This window comes from Crotalus tigris, unplaced genomic scaffold (genome assembly GCF_016545835.1).
Source record: "Crotalus tigris isolate CLP2741 ecotype Arizona unplaced genomic scaffold, ASM1654583v1 scf7180000017933.3771270, whole genome shotgun sequence".
In the NCBI taxonomy this organism is placed as follows: domain Eukaryota; kingdom Metazoa; phylum Chordata; class Lepidosauria; order Squamata; family Viperidae; genus Crotalus; species Crotalus tigris.
The window spans coordinates 395,751-415,490 of NW_024096726.1; the positions used below are offsets into that span (position 1 = coordinate 395,751).

At 37.8% G+C, this 19,740-nt stretch overlaps 1 protein-coding gene across 3 annotated transcripts; it reads left to right on the forward strand.

Annotated features, from left to right (window-relative positions):
• The first annotated feature begins 3,907 nt into the window (after window positions 1–3,907).
• RIC3 (RIC3 acetylcholine receptor chaperone) lies at window positions 3,908–16,682 on the forward strand. Of its 3 annotated transcripts, none has more exons than XM_039344568.1 (6): window positions 3,908–4,121; window positions 9,066–9,295; window positions 10,547–10,625; window positions 12,209–12,302; window positions 14,618–14,763; window positions 15,285–16,682. In XM_039344568.1, exons 1-6 carry the CDS (start codon window positions 3,977–3,979, stop codon window positions 15,779–15,781), a joined length of 1,191 nt encoding a protein of 396 aa, XP_039200502.1. In that variant the 5' UTR covers window positions 3,908–3,976; the 3' UTR covers window positions 15,782–16,682. The 3 variants fall into 3 exon arrangements, with proteins under 3 accessions (XP_039200502.1, XP_039200500.1, XP_039200503.1); XM_039344566.1 differs by having other exon boundaries at window positions 3,910–4,121; window positions 14,615–14,763; XM_039344569.1 differs by having other exon boundaries at window positions 3,912–4,121; window positions 14,615–14,763; window positions 15,471–16,682.
• Window positions 16,683–19,740: the final 3,058 nt, after the last annotated feature.

The following is a 19,740-nucleotide window of genomic DNA, read 5'->3' on the forward strand; positions in this document are numbered from 1 at the left end:
GAACTGAAGGGATGTCATGGCCATTCTAAGTGGTTACTGTCTATTAAGCATTACCAGTACAAGTACCGCTGCCACTAAGCTAGGATACTGATTTTGTCTCTGGAGGACATAATTTAGAGGTCCCCCTAACTCAGGAGTCTTCAAACTTGGCCCTTTTATGACTTGTGGATTTCAACTCTCAGAATTCCTCAGCCAAGCACGCTGGCTGAGGAATTCTGGGAGTTGAAATCCACAAGTCATAAAAGGGCCAAGTTTGAAGACCTCTGCCCTAACTGAAGAAACTATTAATTTTATGCATTATGCTGAAATAAGTTTTGACATTCAGACATCTTCAAGGATATACAATTCATCTTGGGTATAACTGCTCAAGCCTAAAGTGAGTGAAGATACAATCTTGCTGTATATACCCTGAAGGGGATATATACTTATACTAACCACTAGACTAGAGTATTTGACTTCTGTTAGAAATGTGTTTGGAACCTGAGTCCTCCAAATATTGCTGAAACAACAATTCCCAGCATTTTCCAACATTTTTCATATTGTCCAAGCCTAGTGGAATTTGTTTCATCAACATTCTGTCGGCCTCCAAGGGTTTCCCATAATGGAACAATTATCTTTCTTCAAATGGCAATGCAGCCTGCATCTGAGAAAAAGAAAAAGCAGCATAGACATTTTTAGGAGGAAGATAACTTCTTAAAGTCTAATAACATGCAGAAATAGTACTGCTGACTCCATCAGATACCTGGACATTTACTCTAAAGCAGTGGTGGCAAACCTATGGCACAGGTGCCAGAGGCGGCACTCAGAGCCCTCTCTGTGGGCATGTGCGCCATCGGCCCAGTCCTAGGCCTTCAACTGGGTTTTATAAAACCTTTTCACTTTAGGCCTCCGTCCGCCATGTGCAAAAAAAAAAAAAGGTTCAATCAGTCAATTTCAACGTCTTGTGGGGAAAAAAAAAGATCTTGCAAAGTTGGAATTGATTGATTGAACCTTTTAGTCCCACCCAGTCTGCCATTACCACTGCAGCCACGCTCAGCCAATGGGCCACACCCACCCGACACTCGACGATGCATAAATGGGTTTTGGGTTGCAGTTTGGGCACTCGGTCTCTAAAAGGTTTGGCATCACTGCTCTAAAGATATAGCTTTTTTGAATGCTCCCCATATTAGTGTGTAAATAGCAGAGACAATACAATAAATAGAGACTAATACTAAAGATTTAGGGATAAGATGTAGCTAATAAAAAGTAACACTGGACTTAAACAGCACAGCAGATTCATTTCTAGGGTAAGGGTTACCAGGGAAATACATGTATAGAAAATTTGTAGGGATTTGCCATGGAAATGCAGATCAAGGTACCATGACATCTTGTTACAGTACATGTTGTTGCATATCTTTTCAGAACTGGAGCCAATCATTTTGCATTTGCTCAATAAAATACAAAGGTTGCAGCTACATAACAAGAATAGTCCTGATTTATATGTAACTTATCTCTTCTCACTTGAGTATGCATGATGATTGTGTAGACACAACCATGGAGTTTTTTTAATAACTTCACAGTGGAGTCTCTTCCTACTTTGATTCTCAGAATCAGAGCTAAAAGTCCTTTACCAAACCATGCTCTAAATTTATTATATTTGTGCCCAACGATCTTACCTACACCCAATCAAAACATTAAAAGTAATTAAGCAACTATTCCAAATTTAAGAAAAAGAACTCTAAAGAACAGATCCAATTTTACTATAGAAGAAATGTGGCACTGATGTCTGATCTGATCATCAAGATGTAGAAACCAAGAGGGAAGGATAGGAAGAGCAATATTGCCATCACCCTCTCAATTCAGTCTTTTATACCAATTTTCATGTTCTGTCACTTTCCACATGCTGTCATATTTCTGTACAGGATGGCACTAATGAAAACTATCTTTTAAAATCAATTTTCCAACCCAACTGCTATTGACATTATGATGGAAAGTTCTATCAACATTAAGGTAACCATCTTCCTGACATACTAAGAGGTGAAAAGAGGAGAATAAATAGAACAAGAAAAGTTACACCAGAACTCATTAGATGTCCAATTATTCTTAAAAAAACCAGCAACAACTTAAATACAAAGTTTTATTAGGTAAAAGCCTTACAATCATGAAATTTTCAGAAGAATCAACTTCTTTCATCTTTATTTCTTCCCATGAAAAATATACTAAGTATATCAAATAGAAGCAATCTTTTTTCATTTAGAAGCACTTGCAGCTTTCTCTTGTAGAATTACCCCAAGTCTAGTTTGGCCTCAAGACTAACAATTCACCTTTGCTTTTAAATCAGGATAAAATAGGATCCTGAAAGATAAATGCCCACAACTATTACAAGTATAGTTCAACAAATGAGAACTAGAGAAATTATTCCGAGTGCAAGAAAAGACATTGGATGGTGCTTTCCATTTTACTAAATTATATTCAGATACCAGATACAGCCAGGAAAAGAGGTGAGAAGATGGAGGCAGATGCCATTAAACATTGTTAAGTCACTGGGAGGGACAGAGGCTGTTTCCTCTTTCTGGATAGCACAGCATCACAAGACTTCCATATCGTTCTCCTGCAGTCCCCAGGAACAGATTGTGTTTACACTAAGTTTATAAATAGGAAGCTGCAGCAGCCCTGACTTGTCTATGTGCAGCTTCATATATAAACCCAGATTATGTAAAATCAGGTTATTTGACTAGTTTTTGGGTCAACTGAGCAAAAGCAGAAGATGGGTTCATTCAATAACCAGGTTTTTGGTTTGGGTATCATTGGGTGATACCAGCCAATATACTGTACATACCACCTCTCTATTTTCCTTTGAACTCTTTTCTGGCAGCACAAGGGCTATTTGGTTTTTGAATAACAGCATGGAAACTGACAGGCCAGCCATAGATAGAGGTTGTGTTCGCATGGCACACTAAGCCACAAGCCAGCCAGCTAACCAACCAACCGCACGCCTCCTGTATCGTGCAAACCCAACCCATGCAAGTAGTTTGTGTCTCCCACAAGAATAAGAATGAGTCACAACAAGCAAACAAAGGATACAGAAGTGAATTATCCGAGACAGCTAATACATGCCCACAAACCCACACAAAGCTGCAAGAGCAAACATGCTGCTCTCTTTTATCAAGTTGCTTGATCTGTTGACTTCTCTTTTATCAAATGGCTTGATCTGTTGACTTCTCATGCTTGGCTCTGCTTTCATCCCATCAGGTATACCAGAGAACAAAAACAAGAGACCAGGTTTCTATGGAGATTCTCAGTCATCCAGGTCATAGTTATCTCAAACGTGCTTTTCCACCAGGCAACTGGACTTTCTTGTGTTTCTTTGAAAACATTTTGCTTCTCATCCAAGAAGCTTCTTCAGCTCTGGATGATGGGGAAATGGAAAGATTTATACTCCTTGCAGACAGCTGTTCATTTGCTATATAAATTTTCTAAAAAATGAATGAATGAATAAGTAAATAAATAAATAAAATAAAAATAAATAAATATCTGCATGGTTTCATCTCCAGGCAGGGGAAGTCGTGAGTGCTGCCACCAATCGGTCATAACAGGTGGGGCACCCATCAATTGGACCGAACAACCTTTGGAGAGCAGCAGCTGCTTTAACTCTAGAGTCTAAAGACCCGCAGTCTTCTTCAAGTGCTGCCGCTACAACGGCGGCCCAATCGTAGCCGAGTGATTGCTTATATCCCCGCCTTTTCGAGTCAGCAGCAGTTTTCTATTGGCAGGCCCTGTGCGGACAACTAAAAGCCTCGCCGTGTCTTCCGAAGCTGCACGCGCGCATGGCCAGGGCTCCTACGCAAGCGCAGTAATGGCACGCTTCTCTCACGACCCTGAACTCTATGGTAATGCCGTGCTTAGTACTGTAGGGAGAAGCGGGTGGATGTGACGCTAAGGGGAAATAGGCCGGGTTGATTCTGTTTCCGGTTGTGGCGGGTGCGAAGTTGTTGCCATGGCGTATTCTACGCTCCGGAAAGTGGCTTTGGCTTCTTGCTTAGTGTTATGCGTATCGCTGCTCCTACCGAAGTTTTTCCGTTCGCGGGGCTGGAGGCAGCCGGAGCCCTCCACTGTCACCCCGTCCACCGCCACGCCCGAGGGTAAGAGGCAGCTTGCAGGGCTCCCCGGAGCGGCTCCTCTCGATCTTTTCCTAGCAGTTGCGAAGGAAGCTACACGGAAGACGGTCGCTCTCTATTTTGCCTTATGCTGCAGAGGTTAGGCGTCTAAGAAGGATACAGACAACAGTGGATCCCGCTTTATATTGAATAATAATTAATAATAATCGGGAAATGATTAATATTGAACTGTATCTTTGATAAATCCTGAAAAAGTGTGAGGTAAGAAAGAATAGCAGATGTGGTTGTATCTCTGGGCACAACCATATCTATCCCTATAAGCCCCTTTGCAAAGCCATCTATATAGCCCTCAGCTAGTCTGTCACACCCCTTTTCCAAATCTTCAGATTTGCTTCAATTCCCAAAACTGCGAGCCAGATTGGCTGGGAAAACTGGAAGTTGCAGGCTCAACATATCCTGTTTGGGTTGGGATAGAAGGGCTGATGTTGCCCTTCCTAATTTTTGCAGTGGCATTTTGGAAAACATGTCTGGGGGCAGCAAGCTCAAATATTATAGTAGGTAATACATTTGAAAATTTGTGGATTCTTATCAAAACGGGCTAAGGAATGAACAGACCATGAATCTCACAAGTAACATTTTAGTTTTAGTCATTTTTCACAAAGCTATTAAAGTCTGCTAGTTATTTTTTTACCAAAGGTGCCTACGAATTTCTAGACCAGCATAAAGATGTAAAGGAGGAGAGGACTGAAGAATTCACCTTTTCACTGGTTGTCTCATCCTTGTTTGAAGGAGTGCCACTCTAATTGGTACAGTTGAGTTTTAGTCAAAGCTAAATAAAATTACCAGTTTGATCTGTGAATTACTGTAGATCTTTGGGCTGTAAAATGTTATTACCTAGAACTTTTTCCTATATCCTTAATGCCTGTTCAACATTCAAAATCTTCTGTAAACTACATTGTAGGAAGTGTGAACAAAGCAATTAGTACTACTATACTAATTCTATACGCTTGCATTTACAGTATTTTATCTCAGTGTGATCTTAAAATGGGATTAAAATAGCAATAAATTCAATACATATTTCTAAGAAAATTTGTTTTATTTTGTTTCTTTGAATTATTTCATTCATAAGCACTTGTTTTATCTTCCATTGCATTAGTTTCCTAGCTTTTTGTAATGATCACAATTATTTTCATACATTTTATGTTCTCATGTCCATTATTATTTGCTGATTATACAATATTTTGGATGTTTTATATTAAATATAAATAAATATAAAGATTGTTCAAATGACCCACAATGTGTTTTCCTACTTATTGTTTTCCTCAATCCTTTTCTACTGGACATGCATCACTGCCATTATTCTAAAGTGTGTTTACTGTTGCTGCCCAAATCATTTGAAATGTACATGTATAGGGAAAATTGTTATTTGTATTTTAATATAGCTTATCTGCACCCTTTGAATCTTAGAAGTCACCACCATATCATTACTTCCTCATGTCATTTTTTAGAGTCACACTTTTACTACCGAAATGAAAGTAGTAAATATTTTTCATTGCAACAGAAATTCAATAATGTTTATATTTCAATTGCATTTGCATAAGCCGTTATTTAAACAAGTTTACCTTTTTATTTCATATTTTTTATTTAATTTGGAAGATTTAACAATGAATATATGTTTCTTGTTCTGTTTGAATGGCACCAATTTTGATGAGATACTGCTTATCTGCTTTTCCAAAACTGAAGAACTTCAAGATCTGAATATTTGCATAGGCAGGTGGATATAAAATGTGTATGCATTCTTCTTGAATTGGTTTCAGTTATTAACAGAATCAATACTTTTAACTACTGATAATAAAACATGGCTGCAAAATATAAAAGTTAAAAAAGAACCACAATCAGGACATTTGAAGAAAACTCAATTAAATCAACGATTTGCTGAACATGTAGTTATTTCCTTTCTTTTAATCTTCCAGTAATGTGTATACCTAAGTGGATAAAAGTATTTCAAGTTACTTATGCTTTGAGTATGTCAGTATTCAATAGAATTATAGTTTTGTAAATGGGGAAACCCACTAGTTTGGCTGAAATTTCCCATCAAATGCACTGCATTAATGATAATGTGCAACAAGATCATTGGAGATTAATAAGTACTAACTTTCTCCAGAATTCTTAACTAATAATTCTTATCAATCTTTCATTGGTTTTATGCAGTATTTACATGATATTTTTTTTAGAAGAAGATTCTTTTACACATTTGGAAATGTGTAAAGATATTTGGAAATATCTTTGAACGGCATACCAGCAGCAGTAACTGTGAGAGGGGCCTAGTGAACAACCACTTAAATATGAGCCAGCAGTGTGCTGCAGCTATCAAAAAACCCCAATCCATTCCTAGGCTGCATCAACAGAGGGGTAGTATCAAGATCACGTGAAGTGATGCCTTGGTAAGACCATACTGGGAATATTGCATCCAGTTCTGGCCACCACGATACAGATAAGATGTTCAGATTCTAGAAAGAGTGCGGAAAAGAGCCAACAAAATTAATTAGGAGCCTGGAGGCTAAAACATGATGAATGGCTGCAGGAACTGGGTATGTCTAATCTAACAAACGGAAGAACTAGCAGTGACATAATATCAGTCTTCCAATATTTGAGGGGCTGTCACAGAGAAGTAGGGGTGTCAACCTATTCTCTTGCCTCCAAAAGTTGTACTGTAGATGCTCCATCACTAGAAGTTTTTAAGAAGAGATTTGACAGTCATTTGTCTGGAATGGTATAGGGCAGGCATGTCAAACTGCCGGACCAAGGGACTGGATGCGTCATATCGAAACCGGACCCCTCCCATTGCCGGCAATGGGGGAAAAGTCGCGATACATCGCACAACGTCAGATAATGTCATGAGTTTGACATACCTGGTATAGGGTCTCCTGCTTGAGCAGGAGTTGGGTTAGAAGACCTCCAAGGTCCCTTCCAATTTTGTTATTGGAATATGGAAAATTGACAAACCTGTCTTGTCTCAATAGATTTTATTTCTCTAATGGAAATCATACTGAAAAACAGTATGGGGGGGGGATTTATGGACAAAAGTCAGCTCATCTATGTGACAACCTGACTGCAGTTTTATCATTTCAGACCTAATTTGTTTTAAGTAGCTATAAATTCAAAGGGTAAGTGCCAAATTAAGCTAAGAACTCCTGTGCATCTATAGTAATCAAGATCAAAAGTTTCTGAGCATATTCTTGAATGCATACTAATTTCAACATAAACTGGAAAGAACCAGTTTGGTGTTGTGCAGACAGGTAAAACTTGCGACGTCATGTGACATCACTCAACGTATCGGGACGGTTTTGCCATTGCTGGCAATGGAGTGGGCGTGGCTTCTGGATGACGCGTCCAGCCCATGGGCCAGCAGTTTGACATCCCTGGTGCAGTGGTTCAGACTCCAGGTTAGAAATGAGACCATGAGTTCTATTTTTCCGTTAGGCCCAAATTCAGATAGGTGATCTTAGGCCAGCCATACTCTCTCAGCCCTAGGAAGAAGGTAATGGCAAACTGCTTCTGAAATCTTGCCATCAAAACTATTGACACAAAAGCAAACAAACAAAAAATGCTGAGATTGTCCAATCTTGAAAACCTTGATGGTCATTGCCAAACTATTCTCAAGTTTCTCTAGTGTCACTAATGGTTGATAAAAAGTTTCCTAACCTGGGAAACCTGAAAATTTCCTAAAATGTAATTTCAGTGCCTGCCCTTGACAAGTTCTGGATAATTCTATTTATATTTTAAAATGTATATACATATCCTGACTTAGCAACTGGTCACTTAGTGACAGTTTGAATTTATAACAGATCTCCTCAGAGCTATTTACATCCAGTTCCAGAGTTCTAATTGCCACAGGTCACATGATCGCATTTGAGTGCTAGGAAACAAGCATGCATTCATGGCGGTTTGCAGCATGCAATGGTCACATGACCGATTTTTAGGGGTTTTTTTTTCTGGTTTCTGGTGTTTACTTCTGGTTTCTGTCAAAAAACAACTATTGAAGAAAACAGATGTGTTTAATGACCACTATGTTCACTTTATGGCCACCACAAAACAGGTCATAAAATTGATCATGGAGTGACCCGTTAACAAGAATCATGACTTACGACCATGAATTCTGAGCTCAATTATAGTCATAAGTCAAGAGCTATCTATAAATTGCAAAACTAACTGATTTGATTGGCTTGGTTCTTGTTGATTTGAGAGCTTTCATCTTCATGAATAGGGGGAAGAAGCAAATATATTTCTATACCTGGGGATGTTAATGTAGCTTTTCTTTGTTTATAAATGTTAGTTCAATACAATTTTTTTCTACCAGTTTTTCAACTTTAACTTTTTTTGTTATCTAAGCAGAACAGCAGTATTTCATGTAAATTGCGAACATTTGTTTTAAACAAGCTATCAGTGTCATTGCTTATAACCGCAATTTTAAGCATTCCCAGATATATTAAACTATCCACTGTCAGCTCAAAATATATGCTACCAATTCATGGAGTCATTATCATTTGGAAAGACTATTATGATGACTTATTCAATGGCTCCATTTAGCTTACAGTATGTAACCAGACATGTTAACATTTGCATTTCACCTATAGATTGGGATCTAGATAAAAACAGTGTCCTATTATAGATGGATCGACAGGATTATTTGCTTTAATTAATAGCTCTTAGCAATAGCACTTAGATTTATATACCGCTCCACAGTGCTTTACAGCCCTCTCTAATCGGTTTACAGAGTCAGCATATTGGCCCCAACAATCTGGATTGTCATTTTACCAACCTTGGAAGGATGAGGCCGAGTCAACCTTGAGCTGCTCAGGATCGAACTCCTGGCAGTGAGCAGAGTCAGCCTCAAATGCTGCATTCTAACCACTGCTAAGTTCATTTTCTTTACTGAATACATCTTTACGATTTGATCTTTTTCAGGAAAAAGCAGTAGCTACTTTCCTCCAACAGCACGTCCCCAGATGTCTCCAGAGGTCAGACCACCTGCTTCCCAGTTTCCAAGATCTCACCTTGCTGAGGCTATTGCCAAAGCCAAGGGTGGAGGCGGCGGAGGAGGTGGAGGCAGTGGTACTGGGAGAGGTCTTGTGGGACAGGTCATCCCAATATATGGATTTGGGATCCTGTTATACATCCTATATATTCTGTTTAAGGTAAGATATTTATCTTCACCCTTAAATTAATTCTTGTGTCAAGAAAGTACATTGCAAATCGTGGGTCTTGAGGTCACGTTACAGGAATCTTTTTGGTAAAGACAATATTTATTTCTATCCTGTAGAAAATTATAGAAGAAATATAGAAGAAATGGCTGAGCAATAGACAGATACATTCCATCAATTGTTTTTGCTTCTGTCATTGTGGAACCTAACTGGTGCTATTTAAGAGTAGTTAAACAGCCAGCACAGGGCCACATGACAGATTCTGATGTTCAGAGCTCAGCCTTTGAAGTGCCAGATATTCTCCCCTATTTAAAGGAAAATAAATAAGTAAGGATTTAAAGTTGAAACTGATGCTATCCTTAGAAACGTTGCAAAAGTTAGGGACAAATATCACAGAAAATCTAGTTATTTTTTCCCCCTTCTCTTTATATTCTTTGCATAAAACATTTTGGTAAATAGAATTTCAGTGGCTTCTGTCAAGTTTTGCCGATGTTTGCCCATTTTTTTTAATGGAGTTTGAAGCTGTTCATTTTAAGGATGGCATCCAGTATTGCCTAATCAGAAAGGACAATCCTACAGTGGAAATATCTCTTTCTTTGGTAACCTCCTGCTCTAAGAAAGGTTTCCAAGGACATGTAGGAAGATTCTAGTAATTGGGAGCTTATGGAATAGTTGATATTGCACACATGGGTACTACGGTACAAAATTTTATTTTCAGACATTATCTCACACTGCAGCCAATTTGTTTGGAAATATGGGACGAAAAGGGGGGAAATCATATTCTTTCTGACTACGCAATATACTTTCTACCAAGTAGCACTATAAAATACATAATCTGTTGCTTAGTCTTTGTTTCAGTTTAAGCATAATAAGGAACCAGAAATACTTGCCAAAATATAAAAAAGGACCTTTTAGGATTGAGTTTTGAGAAAGTGATTTTAAACTAGGATCAAACCATGATTTTCAAGGCTAATTCATTTGTTAATTTATACGTTTAAGCCAGAGATTCCTCAGTTTGGTCATTTTAAAACTGGAAGAAGATTTTTTATGACTTCTCCTGGTGTATGAAAGGGGATAGAAATGGAGATACTAAATCCAAGACTTACAATAGCAATAATTCATTAATATAATTAAAATGATAGTTTCTAATTATGGTTAAACTGGGCTTTTTCTCATTCTCATGAGGCTTTTTAAAGATGCTATTCTCACTATTTCTACATTAGTAACTTTTCTTCCAATTAATAGCTTTCCTCTAAAGGGATGATCTCAACAGCCGAGCATAAATACCTTCCTTCAACACCTGGAAATAAAAACCGGAAGATCAGTAAGTACCATTTCAAGTTTGAGATAGAATTTGTTTATCTATGTGGCTTAAAAGACCCTGAGAGGCTTACTATGCTAAAAGTCAATACAACAATAAGGAAGTAAAAAATAAAATAAAATCCAGAAAACCCCTCAACAAAATTCTACAAGGGACTTAGCATCTACCCTAACCCAAGGCTTGGGGAAATAACCAGGTTTTCAGAGCCTTCTTCAATATTATCAGGGTTGGAGCTATAGAATGTCTGGGGGGGATGCTGTTCCAGAGGGTAGGTGGTGTGATAGAGAGGGCACACTGACAGGGTCCCGATAGATGACCCTGATTAATCAAAGGAACCCAGAGTATACCCACTCCAATTTTATTTATTAATGAAATTTATATAGTCACCTCTCTAACAAGAAATGATTCTGACTGGTGTACAATAAATAAAGAACAGTACAGATCTAAAACAAAACATTAAGAAAATATAAATAACATTTTAAAAAAGTAAATTAAAAGTAAAATATATACAGGCAGAAAGAGAGAATGAGTAGATCCATCTTACTAGTGGAGCCATGTAAGCATGCCTCTGGTTTTCAGGACCCCCGTGCCTGGAACTTCCAGAACATCAGAAAGATGGAACTAACCTAATTGGAGGGCCGCAACATGCCTTCTTCCAGATCTAATGGGGTGAGCTGTTGTAGTTGGGGAGAGGTGGTCCCTCAGATAACCCAGTCCCATGCCAAGAAGGGCTTTATAAGTGATAATCAGCACCTTAAATTGCATCTGAAGGTCAACTGACAACCAGTACAACTTGCAGAGCAGTGGTGTCACATGGGCAGACCAAGGCATGCCCATTACTTCCCACACCCTATATATGAACCAGCTATAGCTTCTGAGTGGTCTTTAAGACAACCCCATGTACAGAATATTTCAATAATCCACTCACAAGGTGACTAAAACATGAATAAGTGTCAGAAGGGCCTCCCAGTCCAAAAATGTGTGTGTGTGTGTGTGTTGAATATGTCTGAACTCTTCTATATACAAGTAGAAATGTTCTTTGCTTCCTGAAGCATAGTATAAACCATTTTCCTGTACTTCTATTCTTTATATGTTTTACAAAGAATGAATCCCCATCCTTTTAACTGATTGTGCTGTATTTATTTTTCACACAGTCCTAGACATATACGTTTTAAAATAAATTTTACCGCAGCCAGTGAGATTTATTCTTGAGAAAGGCTGTAGCCTTGTTTCTCCTTCTTCTCATCCAAAATAATCACTAATTTTCTTCTTTTGCTGAATATTATTTGTATCACTAGGTTATGTTTCTAACCATGATAGAGCCTTGCCTTTCTTTGGGCAATAAAAATCAGCGAAGAAAAATTGAATGCATCATGTATGATACTTCTGTGGCTTTAGGGATAATCCTTTTCCTCTCTTTTTCTGTTTGGAAAGAATAAAAGATAGGTCTGCTTACTAGCATTCATGGTTTAGAACAAATTCCATTTTTTCTGGATGTACATTTAAGACAATCCATGCTTATTTAATGGACTGAACTGTTTCAGCTGCAGCTAGTGACACCTCCTGGAACTGTGTTTATATTACAGCTGACTATGAACTTGCTCAGCTTCAAGATAAACTGAGAGAGACCGAACAAGCCATGGAAAAAATAATCAACAGAGTGGGACCCAACTGTGAAAGGTATTATTCTTTGTTGAAGGCTCAGTTTTTATACTTACATACAGACCAGGCCAATTCACATTTTCAAATGTTAAATTTGTGGTCTTGCTCTCTCTCCTTTCAGAGGATCAGCTATCTTTGACTTAATCTGAACTGATGTGGAAGATATAGCGGGAATTTCAGAGGAAAGCAGATAAATAATTGTTGGAAATGTGGTATTAAGACAAACTAATGTACTATAATGCAATTGAAAACTATTTTAATAAACTTAGATTAGAATTCCATGGCAGAAAATCTAATGAAAAAGAACCAAAATTACAGTAGAGGGAATTCTTTAAAAGTGCAAGTGCAAACAATCCCAAAGTGTTTTTTTTAAGGGAGACAATTAAAAAACAACAACAATAAGACTGGATAAATGGTGAAGCTTATAGACATATATAAGAGGTGAAAAAAGGGAGAAAACACCAAAGAAGACTGCAACAAGAACAGGTGGACCAGATTTATAGAAATGCTAACAGGGAAAGCAAAACTCAAAATGCCCCAAGGCAAAGGATGACAAATGACAAAATGAGCTGCTTCAAACACATTCCAAAGTGGAAAGGGTAAGAAGAAGACAACTTACCAACTTTTCAGTCCAGTGACCATGCAAAATGGTCAGTGATGGCTTGGTCACAGAAGAGGTGAAGGGGAGGCTCTCTTGAGCAGTCAAAATTACTCTTTCCTAAATCTTTTCCATCTGCCTGACCAAATACCAAGTTACAGTGTCTTGAAACAGACTTATTTATGCCATTCCCTTTCTAGATGACATAGTGAAACCAATATTCAAAATGAAGCAAACCTTACAGCTTATCATTCCATTTCCTTTCAGAAATGAGGCCCACGTAGCCATTTTTAAGAACAGCCATACCATTTGGGATGGGGGGTAATCAGTTGAGATGACAGTAGTACCCCCCCCCCAGTGGGCCACATGGCTCTTTTGACTCTGGTGGTCATTCTTCACTATATCACAACTTGAATTTGAGTTCTTCACCCTAATCTATGGCTTCCGAGCTGCATTTTCGTTTGTACCCCATCCCATTATGTGGCATGGTGATGGTTTTTTTATTTCTTGAAAGAAAGTTAGATAAGTATTCTGAATGCTTTCTCCTTTCTTGTGATATTTAATTAGCATGGGAGAAAATGATGATAAAAACTGTAAGTCACTCAAGAGATGAATACATATAAAAGGCCCCTCGTTCCATTTATTTCCCAATGGCCAATGCCTTTGGGTCTGTTATATAATTATTTAGTGTCATTATTTTCTTTAACAATAATGTGAGTCATTAAATAAAGGGGAAAATGGACACTCAGTAAAATATTTGGGACATTATTTTAAGTCAGCGCTTTTTTAGTTCCATTGTTTCTCTCATCTTTTACCTCTTTCAATGGAATTGTGCAGAAGGAAAGGTAGCAAAGACCTTTCCTTGCACTAGTAGTACAGGTGACAACCAAAGTGTGTCCTTCCAGATACTACCATTCTTTACTGCTGCTCCCACCACTTCTTCCTATTGACCATGTTTGCCGGGATGCTAAGATTTCATCTTAATTCTGATTTAGGGATATTTAGGACTATAAGATACCAGAGTAGTCTGATTTCAGAGGATAGAAAATATTTAAATTAACATCAGTATAATTGCTTTATATGTTGGTCATTGTAATAATTATATTTGGGCTGAATCTAGAACAGCTGAAATGTTACAATCCGTATCATATCAAAGTTCGAGTAAAATTTATTTTTCTCCTTAAAATTAGACCACTCTGTGACTTAAATATATTTGTGGAGGTCAGTTTAAACTAACCAACCAACCAAGATTTCCTGTTTCAAAATAAGCTACCCTGAAGCTTGGGCCATCATCTCTCCTCCTCAGTTTCACGTGCTACAAGACAAAAACAGAAGTTTCTGTTTTTGGTCTAAAACTAATCAGTTTTCTAATCAGTTTTCATCTGAATCTGGGGAACTGTAACTTACCTTCTATTTTGATTCAAGTAGTCAACATGACATGGTAGATATTACACAAAGATATCAGTATTTGCAGTGCCCTTCCTGTGAGAGCATTTAAAACATACTATGTCACCATGTAACCTCACACATTTTTTCTGTAAATCATTCCTTCTCCCAAGAAGGAAATTGCACTCTTTTTTTTTCTCTTTGGTATCGAGATTGCCTGCAAAGTCTTATGGAATTTGGAATCTCCCCCTCCCCCCAGGAACCCTCACTAGGACCATTCCATTAAAAATGTGTGTAAATATTGCCAGACACTGCTACTGGGTGTGTTTTAATTCCTATTCCACAGCAGGTCCCCAAATGTCACAACTGATCAGGAGAAAAGACTTCTTCAACAACTCCGGGAAATTACTAAAGTCATGAAAGAAGGCAAACTCATTGACAGCATCTCCCCAGAGAAAGAAGCAGAAGAGGCTCCTTATATGCAAGACTGGGAAGGTTAGAGTGAATCCTGCTCAGCTTTATACCTTCCCTTTTACTCCCTTTATAGTGAAAAGGGCACTTTGCAGGTACAAAGTGAGGTGTCTGCAGGTACCACATTGTATGTCTCCAATAGGTAGTTGACTCATGACAACTATCTGGGCTAATCTTGGCAACGTTTTTCAGAAGTAGTTTGCCATTGCCTGCTTCTTAGGGCTGAGAGAGAGTGACTGGCATAAGGTCACCCACATGTTCAAGGTGGGACTGGAACTCAGGGCCTCCCACTTTTTAGCCTGGTGCCTTAACCACTGCACCAAGCTGGCCCTCCTGACTCCAAGTAAGCTGTGTCAATCTAGAATTCCAGCAACACTGGCTTGAAAGAAAGTGTGACTGCAACTAATGTCAAGTAAATGCATTTACCATACGGCTTCCCCAAATTCCCAAAGTCTAGAAACTTTTATCAGAAATTCTGATAATATTGGAAATAAGTTGTTTGGATTCACTGCATAATCTAAGATCAGTTCATTTTGTGTCTTAAGGTTATCCAGAAGAGACCTTTCCTGTTTATGATAATTCTGATTGCTTCAAGCACAGACAGGACACGATTCTGGTAGATTTCCCAGATCCAAGCCAGCCTTCTGCTGAAGAGATAGCTGAGCGAATGGAGTTTCTGGACAATGAGGACTGTTTACATAGTGAAACTCTTTTGTCTGCTCTTGCCATAGTGAACAATGGCTCTGCAGCAGGATCTGAGAAGAACCAGCAGACCACGTTCGGTGCTCAGAATGGGACTGGCCATAACTTTGAGGAGTGCTACTGTGGCCACTATGAAGAGGATGATCCTGCTGTTCTAGCAGAAAATGCAGGATTCTTCTCTGATAGCTGCAGCGAAACAGAAGAGGTAGTCAAAGGGGAGCTGTCAGTGGACTGCGATTATGGAAATATTGTATCCACAGAGCAAAAGGATGAGAATCCTGATGAAATTGGTATCCTAAGAAAGCGAAACACAAAAGTCACCGAGTTACTAGGACACTGAGGATTGTGTACAAACGGGTCACTTGCACAGATTGTGATTTTTGCTTTTAGGACCAAGCTTAACTTCTCTGTTGTGTGCCCCATTGAAATCTTGCAACAGTGTTCATTGTCTCCCTTGCTATGGCCTCCAAAGATTTTGAAAACAAAATAATTTTACATAGTTTTTTCCTATGCACTTTTCATCAGCTTTTGCCTTCAAGAGTGCAGCTTAGATTACTGCATTACCTAGTCCTGTAAAAAGTGCAAAAAGTAATCCAAGAAAAAAATGTTCTTATTTTTCTCAGTGTATTTATGTATTAAGAGCAAAACTTGTCCTACATAAACTGATGTGGTTCATTTTTAGTAACATACAAGGGCAGCAAACGATCAATACAATTTAATCATTATATAAGAAGTACAGTTTAGATAGATTTCTTTGTTCATTTTGCTAAGAGATAAAACCTTTCATATCTTAAAAATGAAGAAATTACAGCATGCAAAAGATATTTCATAGGCCGTTCAGTCGATGTAGTGGTTTGATTCAAATTTCCAAGCTGAATCTCTGAAGGGATGTGAAATATCAGATTTAAATGGACGTTAAAAGACTGTCCAGTGATCTGGATTTGAATAAGAAGAGATTTGTTGGATCACACAAGAGTATGACACCTTCCTGTGATTCATTAAAATGGCCTCATTTTTATAGGATTGTGCAGCTGCTGCATGGAAACCTGTGCTGCAATCATGCAATCCTGAGAACAAATGCGATTGCTTCCTAAATGAGTTTACAAACCGACACTGAGTTTGCATTCAGGCACCTGTGGATTCAAAAACATGACTTGTGGGTCAAATTTGAAGTGTTGCACATCGATATTGGATACTTGTGAATCAATCTGGAAAGAATAAATCCTAATTTGGAAATTTGACAAGTTTTTGTGCTTTTTTTCCCCCAAATAGAAGTGACAGTCTAAACTGATTTTCCCAATCAGTTTGGAAGTCTAAGTAGAAGAGGTGCATTTTTTTTCAAAGGCTCCAAAATTTGAATTGGTTTAAGGTCGATTTGTACATTCCTAGTACTTCAGTATCACCCCATCCAGAAAAATATCAGTTGATCATTTTGCCTGGTAGCCAGAATTCTCCATAATTGATTGGTTGCTTCATTCATTCCCAGCTGGGACTTTCAAGATGTATTAGGTTGCAATTTCTATTGTTTTCTGGCAGTTTGATGAATTGCCATTGGATGTGAAGTGACAGGAATTTTTCCCCATGCAGTGACACGCATTGGGGCATCTAAGTATCTTTTTCTCTGTCTAATTAAAAAAGACCAGGTGGTTTCATTTTGCCAAAGATTGCTAATATTTTTTAAAGGAAACAAGCAATCTTGCTCATCTCACTGGTAGCTCATTGTCTGCTATCTCGCTTTTACACTGATGGTTTCTATCACATCTTGTCAAATTACACTTCAGCCTGAGTATATTTGGCTATAATCTAGATGAAACAAAGAACAAGTTTTGCAAAAACTGATACAGAACTTAACAACATTGTGAAAATCTTAAGAAACTAGGAGCATATACTTGATATTCAGGATAAAACTAGATGATGGACAAACTAAGCATCATTATATCCCATTTCTGCATAGTTGCAGAGCATTAATAGCCTGATCTACACTGGGATATTTTTTTTTTTTTGCTTGATGATTTCCACACTAGTGACTTACAACATTTGCCCAGCATCACTCAGCTACTATCAAAGTGATATAAAGCCTGCCCGCATTACTGCCATTTTGACATAAGAGTAGATGATCCCAGAAGGTGCTATAAATTACTGTGCAGAAATGTCCTACGTGTTAAAATTCTCTGTAAATTATAAATAATTGGCATTTAAATGTGCTGTTTTATGCAAGCTTGCCTTCAAAGGAATATGCAAGTAGGAAGAAGGGTCATACTATGTCTGCATTACAAGAGAATATTTGAAGCTCAGGGCTGAACTGTGGGGTCCTTGGTGCTCTCTAAGCTTGATTGTTTGCTTGCAGATATTTCAGTGCACTGATGATGTTACCTAGCTGGGTTATGAAACACCTGCAGGCAAACTATCAAGCTCAGAGAACACCAAGGACTCCCTATGCCTGCTTTGTCCAGCATAAATGTATCTCTTTGTTTTCAAGTAAGAACGGGAAAGACTGAGCCAATGGACATTGGTTGTAGCTAATTCCAAGTGTAATATTTGGATAGAAGGTTTCAGCAATTATATGTCATGGCATTGTTGGGAAGCTTAAAGAAATTGCCTTAGATTTTTGTCATTTCTTCTCTTTCTGGTAAAGTCCAACTAGAAAGGAAAATAGAAACTTACTTAGTTACTGGAAGAATATATTTAGCTTTTGTAGGTAGAACTTCTTTTATGATCACTGAAAAATGTTTTACAATGAGTTCACCCTTCCTCACAACCTGGTGTCTCCCAATGTGTTGGAATGATATTTTAAATTCCCAACTAGCATAGCTATTGACTAGATATGGTGGGAACTATAATCCCAACAAATAAACAGCATCAGATTAGGAAGGGCTATCAGCAGTTTTGTGTCTTATCAGTTTCTACTTGAGTTACAAAGGTATTAATTACTGAAAACTTTAAGAAAGGCTAGTTTTGTGAGGTCCTCCCATTCGGCATAATTTCATGGCCTGTGCTGGCCCCCTTGAAACAATAACAAAAATAATACAGATAGTCATTGAGCCCAAAATTTCTGTTGCTAAGTGAGACATTTGTTAAGTGAGTTTTGCCTCATTTTACAACTTACCTTGCCACAGTTGTTAAGCGGAAACACTGCAGTGTTGGTAACAGGGTTGTTAAAGGAATCTGGCTTCCCCATTACCTTTGCTTGTCAGAAGATTGCAAAAGGTGACCACATGACCCCAGGACATTGCAACGGTCATAAATACGAGTCACTTGCCAATTGTCTGAATTTTGATCACATGACCATGGGGACGCTGCAATGGTCATAAGTGTGAAAAACAGTCATAAGTCACTTTTTTCAGTGCCATTGTAACTTTGAACTCTCACTAAACAAACTGTTGTAAGTCTAGCGCTACTTGTAGTAGAAGTGTTGTAATGTATTGTTCTTCTAAACCTCATATTTTTATTTACGGGGATAAACAGTAAGAAAAAATTCCAGCACATTTTTTATGTCTCTGGGTACAAATATCAATCTTAACAATACAGAATCAGTTTCTATTTTTCTATTGGCTGCAGTGTTAATGTTTTCCCATTTCATGCTTTAAACGAATGATAGGCAAGATTTCAGATAAACATTTTACATAATTCACTTGGACCAATCAGCAAAAATTCAACTGAAGGAAGTTGGCATTTGTTAAAATCCTCCATAGAAACAAGAAGTGCCAAGATTACAGCAGAGACAATTTTTGTTAGAAAAGTAAGTGATTTTAATTTACATTCTAAAAGAGAGAGACAAATGGAAAGTGATGAATATGGTTGTTTTGAAAAAATACCACCATCCTTTGAAACAAATTCAAGTTTTAATTTTTTCTGCAGTTTTTCTGTATTGACATGTACTGTAATCTCTACAACATACACAATGTAAATTATGTGAAAATACCAAATTAGTTATACACATAAATAAATACATTTGCTTCAGAAATACCAAAGTATTTTTTTAAAAAATCGGCATCATAAAACCACATTTTCTCAGATTTATCTAAAATTCTATAGAGTTTGAAACAAACAAAAGAATGCCTGACTGCTTAAACAGGACAAGACAGTCTTGTGCAAATTGACATAACGCATTCTAAGCTTTATGCAAAAATACAACTGCTTAAATATTTGTTCTTATTCCTAATTGTTCTTAGACGCCCCATATCCCTCCCTCCTTAACTCAAACACCATTTAAAACAACTTGAGACAGAAACTGTGGTCGAAGTCTATTAGAATGATCATTGGTTTGTTTTAAGAAAGGCACAGTGATGAATTAGAATG